General features: G+C 38.4%; 1 protein-coding gene across 7 annotated transcripts in view; it reads left to right on the plus strand.

The window, feature by feature from the left end:
* Positions 1-23,075, plus strand: part of TP53BP1 (tumor protein p53 binding protein 1) — a 70,913-nt gene that overhangs the window by 8,863 nt on the left and 38,975 nt on the right. For all 7 annotated transcript variants that reach the window (XR_006203611.1, XR_006203609.1, XR_006203610.1 and 4 more), the window contains exons 5-12: positions 590-723; positions 1,295-1,453; positions 1,831-1,960; positions 3,747-3,913; positions 5,490-5,616; positions 6,551-6,645; positions 9,546-9,754; positions 20,664-21,987. Coding sequence is in view for 4 of the 7 variants with exons in the window: in XM_042942215.1 (XP_042798149.1) it covers positions 590-723; positions 1,295-1,453; positions 1,831-1,960; positions 3,747-3,913; positions 5,490-5,616; positions 6,551-6,645; positions 9,546-9,754; positions 20,664-21,987 (2,345 nt within the window). In the remaining 3 variants the exon portion in view is untranslated. The remainder of the gene's footprint in view (positions 1-589; positions 724-1,294; positions 1,454-1,830; positions 1,961-3,746; positions 3,914-5,489; positions 5,617-6,550; positions 6,646-9,545; positions 9,755-20,663; positions 21,988-23,075) is intronic.

A 23,075-nucleotide genomic window follows, 5' to 3' on the forward strand; every position in this document is an offset into this window, starting at 1 on the left:
CTTCTGACTTTGGGTCAGGTCATGATCTCGTGGTCCATGAGTTTGAGCCCCGGGTCAGGCTCTGTGCTCACAGCTTGGAGCCTGGAGCCTGCTTCGGATTCTGTGTCCCTCTCTCTCTCTGACCCTCCCCCGCATTCACTCTCTCTCTCTCTCTCTCAAAAATAAATAAACATTAAAAAATTTTCTTAAATATTTTGGTGAACTGTGTCTGGTTCAGCTGATGTATCTTTGAGTCCCTTCACTGCATATCCAATGCATATCTTACTGTGTCACTTGTCAGTTATTCTCTTGAGAGTAAGGTTTTTCTCTCCCTGCTTATATTTTTTCGGAGAAAGTAAAAACTCAAATGTGTTTATTCCTTTCTTCTGTTAAATATTTTGTGTTCTTTAATTCAGTGCAGCGTTTTGAGTTGTTATCCTTTCAGGTGCTTTCTGTAGAAAGAAGCACTGATGGGGGCGAGGCTTTTTACTTTTTTCAAATTTGCGTAAGAAGTGGTTGGTGTGTGGGCTGTTACAATAAATTTAGAAGAGTGCTTTGAGCAAAGTGTCCCAGCCTATCTGAGAACACATGATTGTGTCTTTCCATGTAGTGTTTTGGGAATGTCAGTGGAATCTGCTCCTCCTGTGGGAGAAGAGAAAGAAGAGGAGGTAGAAGAGAAGGAGAAGGAGGAAAAGGAAGAAGATATTAGAGATGATACTACCACACACTCCCTTGGTGCTGAAGGTAGCTTTATGCCTTTATCTAGATAGTAGATTGTTCTAAGTCCCTTTAACATAAGCATGAAGATATCCAAATTTCTCTTTGTTATCAGGTTATAGATTTCTCATCATTAAAATGAGGATAGTCATTAAGAAAGTCGCATTTGTCTAAGATATTCCCCCTAATTTGATGTTCAGGAATTTGATGCTCATTGGATAGCTCTCTTTCTGCATATTGACTCTTTTTCTTGTTACATTTGGTTTTCAAATATTTTGGGAATGTATGCTTTGTGGGTGGAAGTATAATCTGAATTACTGTGTGTGGGTATGGTTTATGTATATCTTCAGAAAGTAGACATAGTCTACCTATATGTTAGGTGCTCAGAAGCTTTTAGAATATGTAATTTTTGTTTCGTTATGTATTTTTCCCTTTCACTTTTAGTGCCTTTATTCTTGAGTCTATTTTGAAAAACTTTGGAGGCAGGGCTTTCTTGTGAAGGACTTAAAATGACCTTTTTGTTTTGCTAAGGGACAGGACCTTACACAGTGCATAATATTGTGGGATGCTACCTAACTTCTTGGGGTTTTGTTTCTAGATCCTGCCCCAGCACAGTTGGGCTTTGGAGTTCTGGAACTCTCCCAGAGCCAGGATGTTGAAGAACATACTGTGACATATGAAGTAGACAAAGAGCCTGTACTGCCAGTAACTACCAACTCTAGTTACACTGGGCTGTCTGATGTGGATGCTAATATTGGTATGAAACATCTTTTTTGGCATTTGGAATTGTTTATAAGCATTTTCGTCCTAAGCTAGAGCTAGTTATTCATTCCTTAATACAGTTTATAACTACTAGGTTAATATAATCAAGTTAATATAGTAGGGTTGCAGAGTTGTCTGGCAAATACTTGTTAGTTGATGGCTTGCAGATTAAAAGTTTTGGAAAGGTTTGTTTTAGTTTGGTTTGGTTAGTTTTGATTAAGGTTACTGGTTATTTTCTTTTTGCATTGATGTCTGTTTATATTTTCAAATTGGACTTCTTTTGTTAAATCTTTGCCTTTAAAAAAGCATCTGGGACTGCTTCTAGTACTTTGGAAAATTAAGTATCTCCTTCCTGTCTTCTAAAACTTCAAGCAATTAAGCATGAAGAACAGTCCAATGAAGATATGCCCATGGCAGAACAGCCCAGCAAGGATGTCCCTGTGGTAGCACAGCCCAGTAAGGATGTACATGTGGTAGATGAGCAAAGTTCACCACCTGCAAGGTAAACTCTGCTCTTTTAGGTTTCTGCTATAGTACTTTATAGTTTCTAGAAAGTATTTTTAAGTTTCATACTTGTTTTACTTGGCTAGATGGAAACATTTTTAGAAATTATTGATTTTCCTCCCCCCTTGTACTGTGCATATTTCTGGTCCAGTGGAAACTAATTATTTATGAATTCTTAACCGTGTCCTTATCTTTAGGCATATTACAAAGCCATTTTATTGTTGCCGTTAATTGTAATCATGACTCCTTAATCTTTGGTTGTCATTCCTCTCTGATCTTTGTCTACAGAGACACTGTCTCTGTGGGAGGAGTTCCTATTTTCTCTATCTCTAGTGTTATGAGGAATCACATGAATATTATATTTGAAAATTTACTGTTCTTATAATTGAGGAACACCCAGATTGCTTTCAGTCCTCATGTATCCTACATCTAATAGTTTATGGTATAGCTATGGACGTATTCTTTTCCCAAGTCCTATAGTGGAATTGGTAGGAATTGGGCTTATCCTTCTGCTGTGCCTCTGGTGATTATCGTGTCCCAAACTGCATTGCCTCTGGTCAACAGCTCACGTTTGGATATGGCAGAGGAAAAGTGGGATGCGTCCAGTTTGGGAATAAGCACTTGAATAAGCATTCAGTATTTTCTTATAACTTCCTTCAATACAAATGGTGGGGAATGGAGTCCTGAACAAAGTTGACTATCAAGAGAAGTTGTTTGGTCTTTTTTTTTTCTTTTAATTTTTTAATGTTTGTTTATTTTTGAGGGAGAGAGACAGAGCACGAACAGGGGAAGGGGAAGAGCAGAGAGAGAGGAAACACAGACTCTGAAGCAGGCTCCAGGCTCCAGTTGTCAGCACAGAGCCTGATGCAGGACTTGAACCCATGAACCATGAGATCATGACCTGAGCCAAAGTCGGAGGCTTAACCGACTGAGCCACCCAGGCACCCCAAGAGAAGTTGTCTTTCTAATACAAAACACTCACCCTCACACGGGCTGACATTTTAGGTTTTTCTTTAGGAAGTTTCCCTGTAGCTAGTTTTGCTAACTTTTTAATAGGCGAACCTCCCAAGTCTCTGGAAAGGGGCCAGCAATGAGAGTTTTACATGTGTGAGTGGTATTGGTATGAAGGATTCTTGGTTTGGGGGTGAGGTTGAGCAGAACAAATGGAAAAGGTCAGCAGCAGATAATGTGTGTGGTAATAGCACAGAGGATAATTCACATCTAAACTTTGTGGAAAGTCCTCATTAGGACTGGCATTGTTGTGGTTTGGTTTAGAATCCTTCATGCTCACGTGGGTAACAGTATATGTAACAAAAATCCTTGAATCACTCATGAGAAATCATGGACAGCATGCTGCACAGCTGTGAGCAAAGTTGGAAAATTGCTGTGTGAGAGACTGAGACAAGATTTTAAATGGGCTGAGGTCTTCATGTCATAAAAAGTAGCTTGTTTCAACTTTGAATAAATAGAGCCCCTGGAAGTTTTGAAATTATTAGAGAACACAAAACAGGAAAGGCTTCTTCGTTTTTCTTTTCTTTTCTTTTCTTTTTTTTTTTTTTTTTTGAGAGAGAGGAAGAGGCAGAGGGAGAGAAAGAATCTTAAGCAGTCTCCATGCTGAGTGTGGAGCCCAACCTCAATGCCCATGAGATCATGACCTGAGCTGAAATCAAGAGTCAGTTGCTCAACGGACTGAGCCACTCATGTGCCCCAGGAAAATCTTAATTCAAAGGTGAAAGCATTTGAATGTATAGCAACTTTTTCTCCTGGTGGTTTGAATTTCCTAGGTCAGAGGACATGCCTCCTTGTTGCAAAGTATCTCTTGCTGCTATGGAAACAAAAGAACAAATACCTGCTCAAGAACTTTTGGAAGGTGGACTGCAGATTCAGAAGTCCCCAGAGCCTGAGGTTTTGTCAACTCAGGAAGACTTGTTTGACCAGAGCAATAAAACAGGTATAAAAGAGTGATTAGTTGCTGTAGCTCCTCTTCTCCGAAGATCTAAACTTTATTATTATTGTTCTGAGCCTACTGTTTGAATTAGAAGGCACTTTATAGGTATGCAGACTTGTTTGTAGTATGGAAGGAAAATACATTTCTAACTGATTAATGAGAAAGGCTTTTTGGGAATGATTGCTGTTTTACATTTTTAAAAAAAATTTTTTTAATCTTTATTTATTTATTTTTTAAAATTTTCTTTTTTTTTAACGTTTATTTATTTTTGAGACAGAGAGAGGACAGAGTATGAACGGGGGAGGGTCAGAGAGATGGAGACACAGAATCGGAAGCAGGCTCCAGGCTCTGAGCTGTCAGCACAGAGCCCAACGTGGGGCTCGAACTCACGGACCGCGAGATCATGACCTGAGCCGAAGTCGGCCGCTTAACCGACTGAGCCACCCAGGCGCCCCTAATCTTTATTTATTTTTGAGAGACAGAGCACAAGCAGTGGGGAACAGAGAGAGAGGGAGACACAGAATCCGAAGTAGGCTCCAAGCTCCTAGCTGTCAGCACAGAACCTAACATGGGGCTTGAACTCACGAACAGTGAGGTCACCACCTGAGCCGAAGTCAGACGCCCAACCGACTGAGCCACCCACGCGCCCCTGTTTTACATTTTAACATAGTTTTCTCTCTGTGTTGGAAATGGAGATTTTGAGGAATAATATAGTAAATTTAATATTAAGGACAGAATAGCTATTAGAGTCATCATAGGTCTTCAGATCTTAATATCATGGTAATCAAGTGTTAAGTTTTTCATAATTCCCTGGGCAATAGTCTGCCTACTCATCTATTTATTAGTTAGTTCATCTGTCAGAAATAGGAAGTTATGGCCTAGCAGAAAGAAATTCCTTTATACTTGGGATTAATGCAGCTAATACCCCTGTCTGTTGCTGAGAAGTGACCAACAGGAGATTGTTCATAATATAAGTCAATAATGGCTGCTCTTGTATTCTTTTATTAACGCATTAGTATTTTCTGTCTCCTCTGAGGAGGCCCAGGTTCTAATCATGAAAACTGCATTCATATCATCAGGTGTGATGCACATTGTTTTACGTCTGCCATCTGTTTCATGGCATGAGCTTTACTTCACCATAGGTAGACCTTGGAATAAAAGGCTTACTTGCTGTTTTACAATAGAAGCTTCACAAGAAGCAGAGCAGCCAAGCAGAGGGATAAGGATTCTGCCTTTTTCCTCCCAAGGTTTAATCATGATGGAAAGGACTAAGGAATATGTTTTGTCAATTCTATATTAAAGAAACCCGTAATTTAGGGAGGATGGTATTTAGTGGTCACTTAGAATTTGTGTTAGCATGGCATTCCATTGATTGTACTACTATTAGAAAACAGTTTCTGCTCTCTTGGAACATGGTTGGAAACATTGATCTTACTGTTTGCAGTACTGAGTGGCTTGCTTGCTTGCTTTCTTCTTCCTCCTCTTCCTTTTTTTTTTTTAAACTCAGGATTGTCAATCTGAGAAGCAAATGAAACTAGATTTTCTCTCTCTCTCTCTCTCTCTCTCTCTTTTAAAATAGCTTCTGATGGTTGCTCTACTCCTTCAAGGGAAGAAGGTGGATGTTCTCTGGCTTCCACACCTGCCACCACTCTGCACCTCCTGCAGCTCTCTGGTCAGAGGTCCCTTGTTCAGGAGAGTCTTTCCACGTAAGTAAGCCTAAAATAGCTCTGCCAAAGAAACATGTATCTGAGGGTCTTAGGCTAAGGTTGAAAGAGCTAAATTGCTAGTCTAGAATTATTTTTAAAATCAAAAAGCAAACTCCAAAAAGCAGACTCTAGGCTTTAGAATTTTGGGGTTAAGAACTTAGTGGACCTATTGAAGGCAGGTAGCTCTGCTTTCCCATATGGAGGTTTTTTGGTTTTTTTTTTTTTTTTTAGTTTTATTTATTTAAGTAATTTTTACAGTCGACTTGGGGCTCGAACTCAGAACCCTGAGATCAAGAGTCGCATGCTCTTCTGACTGAGCCAGCCAGGCACTCCCCCATTTGGAAGTTTATAATAGTAGCCCAATTGTTTCACTAGACAGAAACTGCCCAGTTATATTCTGTTATACAACCAAAACAAGCATACTGCTCTTCTATTTGACCAGCAGTTCTTTCCATTTAACCGCATAGGGGTGGAGAATAGATTGTACTATAGTTGACCTTAGTTGGAGTTCTTTATCTCGCTGTTATGGCAAAGAGATTTGCTTTTTTTTTGAAATAAAAATGTGCATGATCTTTCTAATATTAGGTAAAATTTGGAGTATTTTTACCTCAGTTTTGCACGTGAATTTATTTTTTAGCTCTTTGTCATCTTGCTTTGCAATCATGATGTCCTTGTGTTTGATTGTTTATTTCTCTTATAATCATATGGCTTTATCCTTATTATTATTTTTTTTTAATTCTAATTTTGGATATGTCTGGTGTGAGAAATAGTTAAGTATTATTCATGGCTCTTCCATCAGCCTCAGGTAGATGTTTGAGAGATTGCTAATAAGATTTGTTTGGATGACTTAGATATTTTTGCTATCAGAAAGTAAAAAACAAATGCACAACTGTGGCTGTGGTACAATAACCTGTGATTCTCTCTTTATATAAAGGAATTCCTCAGATCTTGTTGCTCCTTCCCCTGATGCTTTCCGATCTACCCCTTTTATCGTTCCTAGCAGTCCCACAGAGCAAGAAGGGAGAAAAGGTGAGCTCTCGTGATCTGTCTGTTGCTCTCAGATTAGACGAGCAGCAGCACTTCTTCTGCCTTGCAGAACGTACTGTTTCTTTATATGTTCAGACACTGTGACCTAAACTATTCAGTAGGACTCATGTCTATCTCCCCTTCAGGGATGTGGCCTAGTATAAGGGGCTCATTCTTATGAGAATTCTGTATTTTTGACTTAATTTTTAAAAAGATCTGTAGGGTAAAATTTGTTAAGATAGAACTCAGAATAGTATGTTATATTAGTTTATTAGTGAAGAACTGGGTTTATTACTAATAACCCAGAAGTTTCCAGCAACATGTTGACATGCTTCCAGGGAAAGGGAACCAAAAATTGTTTCTTTTGCTATTTAAATGTTATTTTTGTTATCATCAAGCAGTTTTAGTCAAAGAATGGCTAGGAGCAGGTCGTAGAAATTTTGATTTCATTCACTTCCTCCTTTGAGGACCTGGTGATTTTACATTATTCACAAGAAAGATTTCCTTTTTACTTAATTTATCTCGTTATCTATATCTCTTTTACTCTCTCTTAGTCTTATATCCAGTCACTCAAGGTATTTCTAAGTTCCTACTACTTTTATGAAGTCTTTTCCAATAAATTTCATGATTTTCTCCTTTTAATTCTTTCACATACCAATGATGGTATAATGGTTAATATTTATTAAGCACTTATGGTATGCCAGGCACTGTTTGGTGTGCTTCTCTTTGGCTCTAGGTGCTTTTCTTTGTTTTTGTTTTTGTTTTTTTTTAATTGAACCCTCACAACAATACTAAGAAATAGGTGTTACTCTTTTTTTTTTTAATTTTAAAAAATATTTATTTTGAGAGAGAGCAGGGGAGGGGCAGAGAGAGAGGGTGAGAGAGAATCCCAAGCAAGCTCCGTGCTGTCAGTGCAGAGCCCACCATGGGGCTTGATTTCAGGAACTGTGAGATCATGACCTGAGGCAAAATCAAGAGTCAGATGTTTAACTGACTGAGCCACCCAGGCAACCCGAGGTAGATGTTTTATCTCCATTTTACAGATGAGGAAATGGAGTCACAGAGAGATTTCACAACTAAGTCATAGAGGCAGAATTTGAACTCTGGCAGCTGCCCCCAGGTCCTATGGTCTCATCTGTTTATATGCCTCCTATGATATCCTGCTGTCTCTACTCTTGAGTGATATAAATATAGAAATATGTTTAACTTTTTCAGGTTTAATTTACCCATGACAAAATGTAATCTTAACTTTCTTTTGCCATTAAATTTGGGTCTTGTTGTTTGTCTTGAAGTCAATTGTAGGTAGCCAAATAGACTGGTATCATATTAAGCATAGCATGATTAATAATATCTTTAGTAAAAAATAAAAGTCAATCCATTCCACAAAAATCCTAATGCAAGTTAAGTTTGGTTTGTACTTAAAACCATTTTTTCTATTTATAGTGTGAAAATTGAATATCACATAAATATAATTATACTAAAAATACTTTCTCCATGATTGTAAACATAATTAATGCTCACTGTAGAAAGTTTGGAAAGCCCATAGGAAAGTAATAAGAAAATAAAAGTGACCTGGATACCACAATCCAGACATGATTAGCACTTGGATATATTTCCTTTCAGAGTATTTTCTATGCATAAAGAAGTATTTTACAGACTTGGGATTATGTTATATATATGATTCAGCGTTCTTTTTTATTCTTTCATATAACATACTGTATTTTCTCCTGTCAATTGTATTTTGGATTTAGTGTGTTTGCTTAACATGTGCATAACTGTTTGTGGCTCTATATATGCTTGCTTCCTTCCTTTCTTTTCTTTCTTTCTAAAATTATTAACCTTTTTATATGTAGTGCTTAGAACAGTAGGTCCTTAATAAGTACTTTGTCATGGCGAGAGAGATGAAAATGAAACTGAAACGGTGTAATGAAAATACTTAGCACAGCTGTGCTAGCATGCTCAAGGCCTGCAGCACCAGATCTGGAACCTAGCATTAGACTGGAATGTGAGGTTAAATCAAGCAAAGCAGCAAGGGTAGGCACCAAGGTGAGGTATAGTCAGTAGCATGAATGTAGGTGGCAGGGAAAAACTTAGTGGTATATATAGATAATTTGTGAATGTGGTCTAGAAGGAAGCCTGTTTGGGGTCAAGTTGTAAAATAGGGGAAAAAGGGTTGATAAATCAAGACCTAGCTAGCTAGGCTGGCTCTGAGGAAGAACCTGTTAGCCTACAGGTGGGTAGTGTACTATGGGAAAGCATTGGGGAGGTGGTGGTGGTGTGTGTTTGTGTTTCACTCTTGAGCAATTTATCTCAGGATTAGTGGCTTACCCTTAGTTCTTTGATAAATCACTGCTGATTGGCACTGACAGATTTTTTCTTCTTCTGTATTTTCCTGGCATTCATTTCTCTCTGCTTAGCAATTGTTAATGCAAATGTAATGAGTTCATAAATAAGTAGATATTGGAGTGGTGAATAAATTCGCTGCCTCTCAAGGCCTGTGGCAGAATATACGATGGTTAAATTAGGTGACATTAACGTGGGTGTTCCCATACAATTTGTGGAAAAACTGAGTAATGGTAGGGAAAGGGGTTCAGAGGAGCTGAGTTAATTTAACATTTCAAGGGGATGAGTGGGTATCCCCAGATGAATGCCCCCTCCCCCACCCCAATGAAATCTATATCTGAGGATTTGGAGAGTGTGGACCTTCCTCCTCCCAGGGGAAGAAAGCATTGCTAGATTTCTTAGACTCAGTCTACTATTAATCTGTCAGCTTTTCTGAAAATTAAATCATTATTTTTTTAGGAATGGAAATTGCTGTGATACAGTTGTTACTAGTGGTATTGGAACATGAGTAATATTGATGAGTGCTTATTTCTCAATTTGTTTTTCCTGTTTTAAACCAGATGAGCCAATGGACATGTCCATGTTATCAGAAGGAAAAGGAGAGTGTTTTGAGAAGAAACTACAAGATGAAGAACCATTGGAGATAGAACGCCCCCCTCTCCCACCTGAGCCCACTATATCACCTCAAGCCTCAACACCAGTGTCTCAGAGCACACCAGTCTTCACTCCTGGGTCACTGCCTATCCCATCCCAGCCTGAATTTTCTCATGTGAGTATTATAGAAAAAGTGTTTTCCTCTGAATGTCTTTTTTTTTTTTTTTAAACAATTTTTGAGGTATCATGTATAAACATAAAATTTACTGATTTCAAGTATATAATTTAGCAATATTTAGTACATTTACAGAGTTGTGCAGCTGTCATCACAATCTAGTCTTAGAACATTTCCAGAGTTACTTATGTTTAAATTTTATACTAGGTCTTTAAATTTTTGAAAATGTTAGTGCAAAATTGAAAGGGGTATTAATCATTATTCTATTTTAACACAACTGCTACTATCATTTTTGTCTTTCCACACGCCTGCTTTTTTTAAAATAAAGTTATTTATAGTGAACATACAACTTTCATCTTCTTTTTCCAGTTAACATTGCACCATAATGGTTTTTCAGTGTTACATAGTCCTTATACTGTCTTTTGAAAACTTGTATGATATTTCTCTGAGTGGATGTACCATAAGCGAATTCCCTCAGTACATTCCTGTACCGAGGGTATCAAGATGGTTTTTAGTTTTCTTTTCTTTCTTTTTTTATAAATTTTTTTTGAAAGTTTATTTATTTATTTATTTTTTATTTATTTATTTATTTTTTTTAATTTTTTTTTTAACGTTTATTTTTGAGACAGAGAGAGACAGAGCATGAATGGGGGAGGGTCAGAGAGAAGGAAACAGAATCTGAAATAGGCTCCAGGCTCCGAGCTGTCAGCACAGAGCCTGATGTGGGACTCGAACTCGTGGACTGCGAGATCATGACCTGAGCCAAAGTCGGCCACTTAACCAACTGAGCCACTCAGGCACCCCGAAAGTTTATTTATTTTTAGAAACAAAGCGGAGGAGAGGCAGAGAGACATAGAGAGAATCCCAGGTGGGCTCTGTGCTGACGGCAAGCCCCCAGTGTGGGACTTGAACTCAGGAACCATTAGATCACGACCTGAGCTGATACCTAGAGTCCAACACTCAACTGACTGAGCCACCCAGGCGCCCCTGGTTTCTAGTTTTCAAATGAGACGTCAGTTTTCTTCTTTTATAAAAGCAAGGGAGAACTAACATCTCTCTTGTGTAATTCTAAATTTAAATACTAAAAAAATAAAGTGCAGGTTTTATTCATAGTGAATTGAAGGTCCTTAACTAAATCTAAGTGACTATATTATATGTTCAATCTAAATGCCTCCTTTTAACAGACTAATTGGGAGGATTGTTTTTAGTGTTACTGGGAAAACTTCTTTCATGTCTTTCAGTTTACAGATGTTATAACAAAAGTATATTTAAAAATGAATAATAATGAAATACATTTTAAATTTAGTGTAGAGGAGACATTAGGAAGAAAGTAGTTTAATTGCTTTCTGGAGTTTTAAAACTTGTTAAAAATTACATTTTATGCCAATCAGAAGCGATTTGGTGGCATGGTTAATAACGACTCTGGAGTCAGAACTTCTAGACTTAACTCCTGGTGCTGCCATTATTACCTTTGTGACGAGTTAAAACTGAGCCTCACTTTCCTCATCAAATCATATGGAGATATGGATACTACCTACCTCGTAGAAAGGCTTTTTCTTGTGTTATTTATCTCTGTAACTCTACATATCATGATTATACTTTCACGCATTCTTTAAAAATTTTTTTTAGCTGGGGCGCCTGGGTGGCTCAGTCGGTTGGGCGACCGACTTTGGCTCAGGTCATGATCTCGCGGTCCGTGAGTTCGAGCCCCGCATCGGGCTCTGTGCTGACAGCTCACAGCCTGGAGCCTGTTTCAGATTCTGTGTCTTCCTGTCTCTCTGACCTTCCCCCATTCATGCTCTGTCTCTCTCTCTCTCTCTCTCTCTCTCTAAAATGAATAAACATTAAAATAAATAAATAAATAAAAATTAAAAAAATTAAAAAAAATTTTTTTAGCTATTTCTCCATCTTCCTAGTACAGTTACATTATAATTTTGTTTAAATCATGATTGAGTTTGCATTATTATGAACACTATTATTGTAAACACCATTCAGAGCAGAATCTGTGGAATATTATTATTTTTCATGTTTACATCGCTTCTTGTTTTTATTCTGGAATTGATAATTGTTGCATTTGTTTAGTTTTCTACAATTTTCTTCCATCAATCCTAGATTCTCCACCAGTTGTCATAATCTCCTCAAGATGTTTGAGGCCCTCAAACTTTATCTCTTTGAAGAAACCTCTTTTGGAGACTCCAAATTTCTAATCTGTGTTGTTGCCTTTTGTGCCTGGTGCATCACTCACTTCCTTTTCACTGTAGTCCTTGGAGGTTGTTCTTATTTGAAATTTTTCCTATAATAGAATACTTATTGTTTGGATGTTGAAATAATTAGTTTTGGAATTTTCTTGTTTTGTTGTTTCTCTTTAATTTTCTGGGGGATTTCCTCAACTATCTTTAAAAAAAAAAAGTAGTTTTGGGGGCACTGGGTGGCTCAGTCAGTTAAGCATCTGACTTTGGCTCAATTCATGATCCCACAATTCATGAGCTTGAGCCCTGCTTCTTCAGGTGAGCTCGAAGCTTGCTTTAGGTGAACATGAGTCCCGTTTCTAGTGAGGCCCCCTTCTCTCTCTCACTCTCTCTCTGCCCCTCAGGGGATTCTCTGTCTCCACCCTTGCTCACTTGAGCCTCTCTATCTCTCAAAAAAAAAAAAAAACAAAAAACCCAAAACAAAAAAACCTAAAACTAGTTTTGGGGGCACCTGGGTGGCTTAATTGGTTAAGTGTTTGAGTCTTGATTTCGGCTCAGGTCATGATCTCATGGTTTGTGAGATTGAGCCCCATGTTGCGCTGTGAGCACAGAGCCTGCTTGGGATTCTCTTTCTCCTTCTCTGTCACTTGCACACTCTCTCTTTTTCAAAACAAATAAACGTTAAAAAAAATAGCCTTATTGAGATAATTGAGATATAATTCACATACAGTATTGTTCACCTTTTTTAGCTTTTATTTTTATTTTTTTATTAAAAAGGTTTTTTTTTACTTTTATTTTTTTAAATTTACATACAAATTAGCATATAGTGCAACAATGATTTCAGGAGTAGATCCCTTAATGTCCCTTACCCATTTAGCCCATCCCCTCTCCCATCCCCCCTCTACTAACCCTCCCTTTGTTCTCCATATTTATGAGTCTCTTATGCTTTGTCCCCTCTCCCTGTTTTTATATTACTTTTGTTTCCCTTCCCTTATGTTCATCTGTTTTGTCTCTTAAAGTCCTCATATGAATGAAGTCATATGATACTTGTCTTTCTCTGAGTAATTTCACTTAGTGTAAAACCCCCAATTCCATCCATGTAGTTGCAAATGGCAAGATTTCATTCTTTTTGATTGCTAATACTCCATTGTATATATATACACCACATCTTCTTTATCCATTCACCCATCGATGGACATTGGGCTCTTTCCATACTTTGGCTATTGTTGATAGTGCTGCTATAAACATTGGGGTGCATGTTTCCTTTTGAAACAGCACACCTGTATCCCTTGGATAAATAAATACCTAGTAGTGCAATTGCTGACTCGTAGTATAGTTCTAATTTTAATTAAAAAAAAAAATTTATTTTTTTAACGTTTATTTATTTTTGAGACAGAGCATGAACAGGGGAGGGGCAGAGAGAGAGGGAGACACAGAATCCAAAACAGGCTTCAGGCTCTGAGCTGTCAGCACAGAGCCCGACATGGGGCTCGAACTCACGGACCACGAGATCATGACCTGAGCCGAAGTCGGACGCTTAACCGACTGAGCCACCCAGGCGCCCCCTATTTTTAGTTTTTTGAGGAATCTCCATACTGTTTTCCAGAGTGGCTGCACCAGCTTGCATTCCCATGAAAAAAAAATTTTTTTAATGTTTATTTTTGAGAGAGAGAGACAGACATGGCATGAGTGGGGGAAGGACGAAATGATATGGAGACACACAATCCAAAGCAGGCTCCAGGCTCTGAGTTGTCAGCACAGAGCCCAATGTGGGGCTCAAACTCACGAACTGCGAGATCATGACCTGAGCTGAAGTCGGATGCTTAACCGACTGAGCCACCCAGGTGCCCCTCCAATGGGTTTTAGTATATTCACAGAGTTGTGCAGTTAGTGCACAATCTAATTTTAGAACATTTTCATCTCTCTTCTTCCCTTCAAAATATCCCATCCCCTTTAGCAGTCACTCCTGTTTCTCCTATCTCCAGCCCTAGTCAACCACTAATCACTGTCTCTCTCTAGGTTTGCCTGTTCTGGACATTTCATAAGTGGAATTATACATTATGTAGTCTTTTATGATTGGTTTCTTTAATTTAGCTGTTTTCACAATTCATTCACGTTGCGGCATGTATCAGAACTCTATTCCTTTCTTATTCTGAATAATACTACATTTTATGTATATAGCACATTTTATTCATTCACTCATCAGTCGATGGACATTTGGGTTGTTTTCCATTTTTTGCTTATTGTGAATAATGCTACTGTGTACATTCACGCACAAGTTTTTATGTGGACATGTGTTTTTATTTCTCTTGTATATATGCCTAGGAGTGCATTTGCCAGGTTCAGCCTTCTTTTGACCTTTCTCTGAGTTATTTCTACTTATGGGTTTTTATTTATTTAAAAAAGTTTTTTAAATGTTTTATTTATTTGTGAGAGACAGAGACAGAGCATAAGTTGGGGAGGGCAGAGAGAGGGAGACACAGGATCTGAAGCAGGCTCCAGGTTCTGAGCTGTCAGCACAGAGCCCGATGACATAGGGCTCAAACCCACAAACTGTGAGATCATGACCTGAGCTGAAGTCAGACACTTAACTGACTGAGCCAGCCAGGCACCCCTCTACTTTTGGGCTATTTTTCTCTGAATGTGCTTTCTTTTTATTAAAAAAAAAAAATTTTGTCTTGTGTTATAGATATAGTATCTTGTCTCCCTAAGGTTATTAGTAACAGTTTTTTAAAAGATACTGATTTATTTAGAGAGAGAGCACATGCGTGGGGATGGGCAGAGAGAGAGGGGAGCGGGGAGAGAGAGAATCCCAGGCAGGCTTCATGCTCAGTGCGGAGCCCGACGTGGGGCTCCATCCCATGACCATGAAATCATGACTTGAGCCGAAATCAAGAGTCAGATGCTTAACCAACTGAGCCACCCAGGTGCCCCTATTAATTGTAGTTTTTTTGAGACATTTTCTACTCCCTGGAATAGTCATGCTTCTTCAAATAGATTTTAGTTAGTTTTGATGCTTCATTTAAAAAAATTTCTTTTTAATGTTTGAGAGAGAGAAAGAGTGCAAGTGGGGAGGGGGCAGAGAGAGAGAGGGAGACACAGAATCCTTAGCAGGCTCCAGGCTCTGAGCTGTCAGCACAGAGCCTGATGTGGAGGTCAAACCCACAAACCGTGAGAACATGACCTGAGCTGAAGTCAGACGCTTAACTGACTGAGGCACCCAGGCGCCCTTAGATGTTTCATTTTCGAATTGAATGGTTCCTTCAAGTGTCTGATAATCCTTGATTGTTTGCTCAAAGACAGTCTGATTAGAACTTCTGAACATTAGATGTTCTGAGCTGGTGGTGGGTGCTTATTTCTGGGATTCACTGTGATGTGATCTGCTGGGCCATTTTGGGGGTCTGCTAGTATTAGTATTTTGATTTATCTCGGCTTGGTCAGGTTCCCCAGAAAAATGTCTAATTTCCTGTCTGCTGGCTGCCATTGTTCTAGAGGTCTGTTGACAGAAGAGGGCTGGGGGTGTTGAGAGTCAGGTTTAGGTTCCATTCAATAGGTAAATTTTCACTTAATCTCCCTGTTTTCAGTATGGTACTTTCTGATAATTATTCCTCTTTTTCTTCACGGATGCTCTGTTTTACTCCAGGGCAGAGGAGGGTCAGGGAGAGAGGATCTGAGAGCTGAACTGCTCCTTTTTTTTTTTTTTTTTTTAGTTTATTTATTTTTTGTAATCGCTATACCCAGCGTGGGGCTCGAAATCACGACTCCAGAGATCAAGAGTCACATGCTCTACTGACTGAGCCAGCCAGGCGCCCCTGAACTGCTTCTTAAATAGCTTTGCAACCAGTCCTCCTCCTGTTTTTAGCTCCATCCTCACCACTTCCAGACTCACCTGATGCTGCTGCCAAGTCCTGAATCTTTTTTGGGCATGGTGGTTCTGGGGTGTAATTTGGGTTGCTTCTTGGCTTTCTCTACTGCTGGCTTAGAATTCAGCTTCCACTAGTCTGTGAAATAGATGATCATTCTTCCAAAATTCTGTTGCTGTTATCTTTTCTTCTGGTTTTTTTTTTTTTTCCCTTGAAAAATCATGTTTAAAAAATTTTTTCCTTTACTGTTGCTTAGTGGGGTTTTGGAGAAGAGTTAAGTGTGTGTATTAAATCCACCATCATAATTTAGAAGTTGTATACATTTTTGCCCCTATATATTAAACTTCTTACATTTTATTCTTAATGGCTAACTTTTGCATATCTGTTATTTTGTCTGTACCATGGTTACTGGAGTCCAAGTCAGTCTAATTTTGATGTTGTAAGATCTAAATATTTATCAAATACTGATAAAAAGGTAATTGAGATAAAGGTAATTTTGTGTATTTTTTCTTTCTTTTTAGTAGTTATTTTGAGAGTGTGTACATGTCCGTGCACATACTCATGCGTGCGGGGGAGGAGCAGAGAGAGAGAGAGAGAGAGAGAGAGAGAGAAAGAAAGAATCCCAAGCAGGCTCTGTGGTATCAGTGCAGATCTGATTCAGGGCTTGATCCCATGAACCTCGAGGTCACAAACTGAACTGAAATCAAGATTGGGAAGCTTATGGGGCGCCTGGGTGGCGCAGTCGGTTAAGCGTCCGACTTCAGCCAGGTCACGATCTCGCGGTCGGTGAGTTGGAGCACCGCGTCAGGCTCTGGGCTGATGGCTCGGAGCCTGGAGCCTGTTTCCGATTCTGTGTCTCCCTCTCTCTCTGCCCCTCCCCCGTTCATGCTCTGTCTCTCTCTGTCCCAAAAATAAATAAAAAAAAAAACGTTGAAAAAAAAAATTAAAAAAAAAAAAAAAAAGATTGGGAAGCTTAACTGACTGAGCTGCCCAGGCACCCCTATCTTTTTTCATGTATTTGTTAATTATATAGCCGTTTTGACCCTTGACTACGATGTAAGGGATGATGAGAGGATTAGTACTTGATGCTTTTCTCAGTTTTGATATACATAATAATTTTGGGAATGAAAAATCAGATTATAGATGATTATATGAATAGCTCTTAAACTCCGTGTATGTGAGACCAGATTTTGATTAGCTGGATAATGTGGATTTAGGTCTGTAATGAATCTAGACTTAAAGATTGACTCACACTGAGCATAGTCCTGACAGTTCTCCGTCAGTCTTTATCCAGACCCCTGAGGGGATTCTCTTCACTTAGCTCAGTTTTTCTGACCAGGTCTTCAGGGAGTCTCAGTACTGTGGATTATTTTGGGTCAGACACTCAGAGGCTAGCTAGGATCAGGTAGTCTTTATAAATAATAGCTTGTTGGGGCGCCTGGGTGGCTCAGTCGGTTAAGCATCTGACTCTTGATTTTTGGCTCATGTCACGATCTCATTGTTCCTGAGTTTTAACCCCGCATCGGGCTCTGTGCGGACAGTGCAGAGCCTGCTTGGGATTTTCTTTTAACCTCTCTGTTCCTTCACCACTTGTGCTCTTTTGCTCTCTCTCAAAATAAATAAACTTAAAACAAAAATTAAAAAAAAAAAAAAAAGAAATAGTAGCTTATTGATGGGCTGTTTAGCCCCTAAAATTTTACTCTGACTGAAGTTCTACATATATTGAATACAAATCCTGTAAAAATATAAAATTATACCAGTATTTACTCTGATAATGCTTAAAAGGTATTCATAATTGGGGGCAACTACTCAATGGATATGTGGTTTCTTTTTGGAGTGATGAAAATTTTTTTAACTAGATAGAGGTGGTAGTGGTTACACTACATTGTAAGTAAGTGTTTACTCCGGAGTGGTTAATTTTATGTTATGCGAATTTCACTTAAGAGATACTCATAGTTTATGGGGCGCCTGGGTGGCTCAGTCAGTTAAGCCTCAGACTTTGCCTCAGGTCATGAGTTCAAGCCCGCATCGGTTGGATTCTGTGTCTCCCTCTCTCTCTGCTCCTCCCCTGCTTGCATTTTGTCTCTCTCAAAAATGAATAAACGTTAAAAAAGTTGATTAGTAGTGTCTTATATATGAGCTTTTGTAAAATGACTTATTTTGTAATAAAAATTTCTTATAGAGGATGTCTAATATAGAGATAAATGAAAATAAGATCATTACTTATTCTGTCTCAGAAATAGACTTTTGGGGCCCCTGGGTGACTCAGTCAGTTAAGCATACAACTTCAGCTCAGATCATGATTGCATGGTTTGTGAGTTCGAGCCCTGTGTCGGGCTCTGTGCTGACAGCTTAGAGCCTGGAGCCTGCTTCAGATTCTGTGTCTCCCTCTCTCTCTGCTCCTCCCCTGCTCATGCTGTCTCTTTCCCTAAAAAAATAAACATTTAAAAAAATTTTTTAAAAAGAAATAGCCACTTTTCACCTTTTTGTGTGTGTTTAAGAATTCATGAAAATCATAGAAAAATGTATAAAAAGTCTACAGTAAAATATATGTTCACATACTTTTTTTTTTTTACTAAAATAGAAACGGCTTCTATTTAATGCATAGCCTGAATGTTTTTCTCTTTTAATATTCATCTAAAATTTTATGTAGATAACACTCACATGATGCAATACTTTGTATCCTAATTTTTATTTTATTTTTACTATTTAACATTTATTTCTTGAGAGAGAGAGAAAGCGTGCATGCAAGCAGGGGAGGGGCAGAAAGAGAGGGAGACACAGAATCTGAAGCAGGCTCTGGGCTCAGCTGTCATGACAGCACAAAGCCCGATGCAGGGCTCAAACTCACAGACTATGAAATCATGACCTGAGCTGAAGTCAGACGCTTAACTGACTGAGGCATCCAGGCACCCCTGTATCATAATTTTTAAGTGAATCTTCTCTTATAAGGTATTTTATATTGTTTCCTATTCTAAATAATACATTTGCACTGAACAGTATTGTAGCTAAGTAGCAGTGTACTTCGATCAAATCATTTCCCAGAATCGGAATTCTTGGGTGAGAGAGTATATGAAGTTTCAAGGCTATTGTTTATTGTCCTAGTGCCATTTAGAAATGTTGAACCAATTTATACTTACTTTGTCACACCTGAGAATATGAGCAGTCTTAAATTTATGACTTTTTTTTTTTTAATTTTTCTTTTATGTTTATTTATTTCTGAGACAGAGGGAGACAGAGCATGAGAGGGGGAGGGGCAAAGGGAGAGAGAGAGACCCAGAATCGGAAGCAGGCTCCAGGCTCCGAGCTGTCAGCACAGAGCCTGACGCGGGGCTTGAACTCACATACTGTGAGATCATGACCTGAGCCGGTCACTCAACCGACTGAGCCACCCAGGTGCCCCAAATTTATGACTTTTTATAATCTGAAAGGGTAAACGATAACAGGAGACATTGGAATAACAGCATTTATGGAGTATACAGAATTTTTGGCAACTTAATTTTGATTTTCTCTTTCCCTTAAAAATCATAGGAAATTAATGCCTTATCATCTAAGTTTAGAGTTTTATAGCATTTATGTCAGGTAAAATAACACATTAAATGTAAGTTCTTACATAAAAACATATCTAAGCTTTGGGTTGTTTTCTCTTTTTTTATATTAAGGTGGTGTTTAAAATAAAATGCCATCTTAATTGGGGAGTTTGGTGAATTTTGGTTGTTGTGTCCAAATGTGTAGACACCACCACCACCACATTCATCAAAGTGCAGAACAGTTTCCTCACCCTAAGAAGTTTCTTCATAATCCTTTGCAGTTGATTCATCCTCCCCATCTCCTGACCCCCTATTCTATTTTAGTCAACCACTTGTTTGCCTTCTGTCACTATATTTTTGGGTTGTTTTTTTTTTTTTGAGAATTTCATATAGTTGGGATCATGAAGTGTATATGGTCTTTTGTTTGAGTTCTTTAGCTTAGCCTTTTTCGAGGTTCATTCATATTATTGCATGTAATAACATCCGATTCCTTTTCATTGTTGAGTAGTATCCCATAATATAGATATCCACAATTTGTTTATTCACTAGTTGATGAACACTTGAGTTGCTTCCAGTTTTGAACTGTTATGAGTAACACTGCTATAAGCATTTGCATCCACATCTTGGAGCGGACATAGGATTTTATTTCTCTTGGGTAAATACTTAACAAGTGGAATTTCTGGGTCATATGGTAATGTATGTTTAACCTTAGAAGATACTGTCATTCTCTTTTCCCTTTTGCATTCCCACCAGCAGTGTATGAGAGTTACAGTTGTTTGATATCCTTACCAACAGGATGTAGTCGTTTTAATTTCAGCCATCCCTGTTGGTATGTACTGGTGTCTGTTGACTGATGATATTGAAAGCTTTGGATTTTAACCTCTATTTTATGAATACTAGCATATTTTGAGATGGTGGGAAGTAAAATAAGTGTATATTCCTTTGTGAGAAATGAAGTGGGCCGTGTAAGCATGTGTTTAAATGATTACTGTGTGATTGAGGGCCTATCAAATATGTGACAAGATTTTAGTAGCTTGGTGATGTACAGTTAAATTTAAGTGTCTTCCTACCTTTAGAAGGATAAGTTAATACTTTAATGTTTCTGATTGTATTATCTAGATGAGTGATTCATAGGAAAAGGATTAAATGAGTGGCTTAGATTGTAGAAAAGACTGGTGACTTAGGAATTTTGTATTTCTGAGATTATGGCCCTAGAGTTCTATAATTCTTGAATAATTGCTTTAGAAATTTTAGATGAATTCAAGGATTAGATATAAAAGAAATAGGATTATGAAGAAATGATTTATTTCTTTTTGTTCCTCCTTAGGACATTTTCATTCCATCCCCAAGTTTGGAAGAACGATCAAATGATGGGAAGAAAGGTGGAGATTTGCACAGTTCATCTTTGACTGTTGAGTGTTCTAAAACTTCAGAGATTGAACCAAAGAATTCCACTGAGGATATTGGGCTATCTTTGACAGGGGATTCTTGTAAGTTGATGCTTTCTACAAGTGAGTATAGTCAGTCCCCGAAGGTGGAGAGCTTGAGTTCTCACAGGATTGGTGAAGATGGGGAGAACACACAGATTGAGGATACTGAACCCATGTCTCCAGTTCTTAATTCTAAACTTGTTCCTGCTGAAAATGATAATATCCTGATGAATCCATCACAAGATGGCCAAGTAGAACTGAATCAGAAGGATAAAACAAAGGGGGATGACACAGAAACCAGAGATGACGTAAGTATTTTAGCCACTGATTGCAAAGGCAGAGAAGAGACTGTAGCAGAAGATGTTTGTATTGATCTCACTTGTGATTCAGGAAGTCAGGCAGTTCCTTCTCCAGCTACTCGATCTGAGGCACTCTCTAGTGTTTTAGATCAGGAGGAAGCTATGGAAATTAAAGAACATCATCCAGAGGAGGGGTCTTCAGGGTCTGAGGTGGAAGAAATCCCAGAGACTCCTTGTGAAAGTCAAGGAGAAGAGCCCAAAGAAGAAAATATGGAGAGTGTCCCATTGCACCTTTCTCTGACTGAAACTCAGTCCCAAGGATTGTGTCTTCCAAAGGAAATCCCAAAACAAGAATGCCAGGAAGCTATGGAAGTTGAAACCAGTGTGATTAGTATTGATTCCCCCCAGAAGATTCCAGTTCTTGACCACGAATTGGAACATAAGGATCAGGAGGCTTGGGAAGAAGCTACTTCAGAGGATTCAAGTGTTGTCATTGTAGATGTGAAGGAACCATCTCCCAGAGTTGATGTTTCTTCTGAACCTTTAGAGGGAGTGGAGAAATGCTCAGATTCCCAGTCGTGGGAGGATGATGCTCCAGAAATAGAACCATGTGCTGAGAATAGAGTTGACACCCAGGAAGAAAAGAGTGCAGAATATGAAGGAGATGTGAAATCAGTGACTGCCGAAAAGGAACCTATAGAGGTGCACTCTCCACAGCCTCCCTTGACTTTAGTGAGAGCAGATGATGCTCTGAGACCTGACCAGGAGATGCAGCAAGCTGAACCTGAAGAGAAAACTGGTAACTCATTACCAAAAGACTCAGAAATAGCTAATGCAAAGCAGCTGGGCTCAGGCGTAGAAACCCAGCAGCTGGAGAAGGCCTCTGCCCATGCTTCACAAAGCTTCTGTGAAAGCTCTAGTGGTGAGTGTGCTTATAAATTGTTCTGTTTCCAATCAAAGTATAATTTGGAATAGAAGGTAGGAGAGTACCGTGCTTATGTCAGGGGTGAAAATTAACTTGGAATTATGTTTATGAAGAGCCAGTCATAGTTGGGGAAATAAAGAAATTGCATTATGTATTTCTTTTGTAGCTGTAATTGTGGAATCATCCGAGGTTTATCAGCTTTATAACTCAGGAATAATCAGCATGAATTTTCTAGGTATTTAGAAATTGTAACAATCTGGTGTTTTCTACTTGGGTCCCAACCTTGCTCATATTTTTATATTTTGACAGTTACCTTGAAATAAAAGGATTTTTTTTTTGATTACCCTACATAGTAAAATATTTAGAATTTTGTTAATGAGTGTACTGTTATTTTATTTTTTTTTCTTTTTATGGGCATTAGGTAAAGTTTCTGAATTTTGTTCAACATATATACATCTTAAACCTTAAATTTGAAGGGGCACCTGGGTGGCTCAGACGGTTGAGTGTCTGACTTTGGCTCAGGTCTTGATCTCATGGTTTGTGAGTTCAAGCCCCACATTGGGCTCACTGCTGTCAGTTTGTCAGTGCAGAGCCTGCTTCAGATCCTCTGTCCCCCTCTGTCTGCCCCTCCCCTGTTTGCATTCTCCCCCAAATAAGTAGATATTAAAAAACAAAAACAAAACCCTTAAACCAGAAAAGATAATTAGTCTATGTTCTTTAGCTATTTTACCTAAGACCAGAATGAGAATACTTTCTGAATGCCCAGATTTAGTATAATTTGAAAACAAAACAATCTCTTAAAAACAGAAAAATGAAAACAAAATACAAATTTAAGAAAACAAGTCCCCAAGTATATCGAAGTGAGAAACCGTATTTGGGCAGCCTCATAGCTATTAGTATAGGTGATCAGACCTTTTGATGTTCCTGGAACAGTCTCAGTTTATACTTCTTGTCTAGGTGTGATTATTATTAGTACTTTTTTTTTTACTTTCAAAATTGCCCCTATCATTAGGTTTTATATTCAGGATTCTTTTTTTTTTTTCTTTTTTAGAACAAGAAATTGTTATAACTGGAAGGAAGTTAAA

The sequence above is a fragment of the Panthera leo genome, chromosome B3, assembly GCF_018350215.1.
Source record: "Panthera leo isolate Ple1 chromosome B3, P.leo_Ple1_pat1.1, whole genome shotgun sequence".
Classification (NCBI taxonomy): domain Eukaryota; kingdom Metazoa; phylum Chordata; class Mammalia; order Carnivora; family Felidae; genus Panthera; species Panthera leo.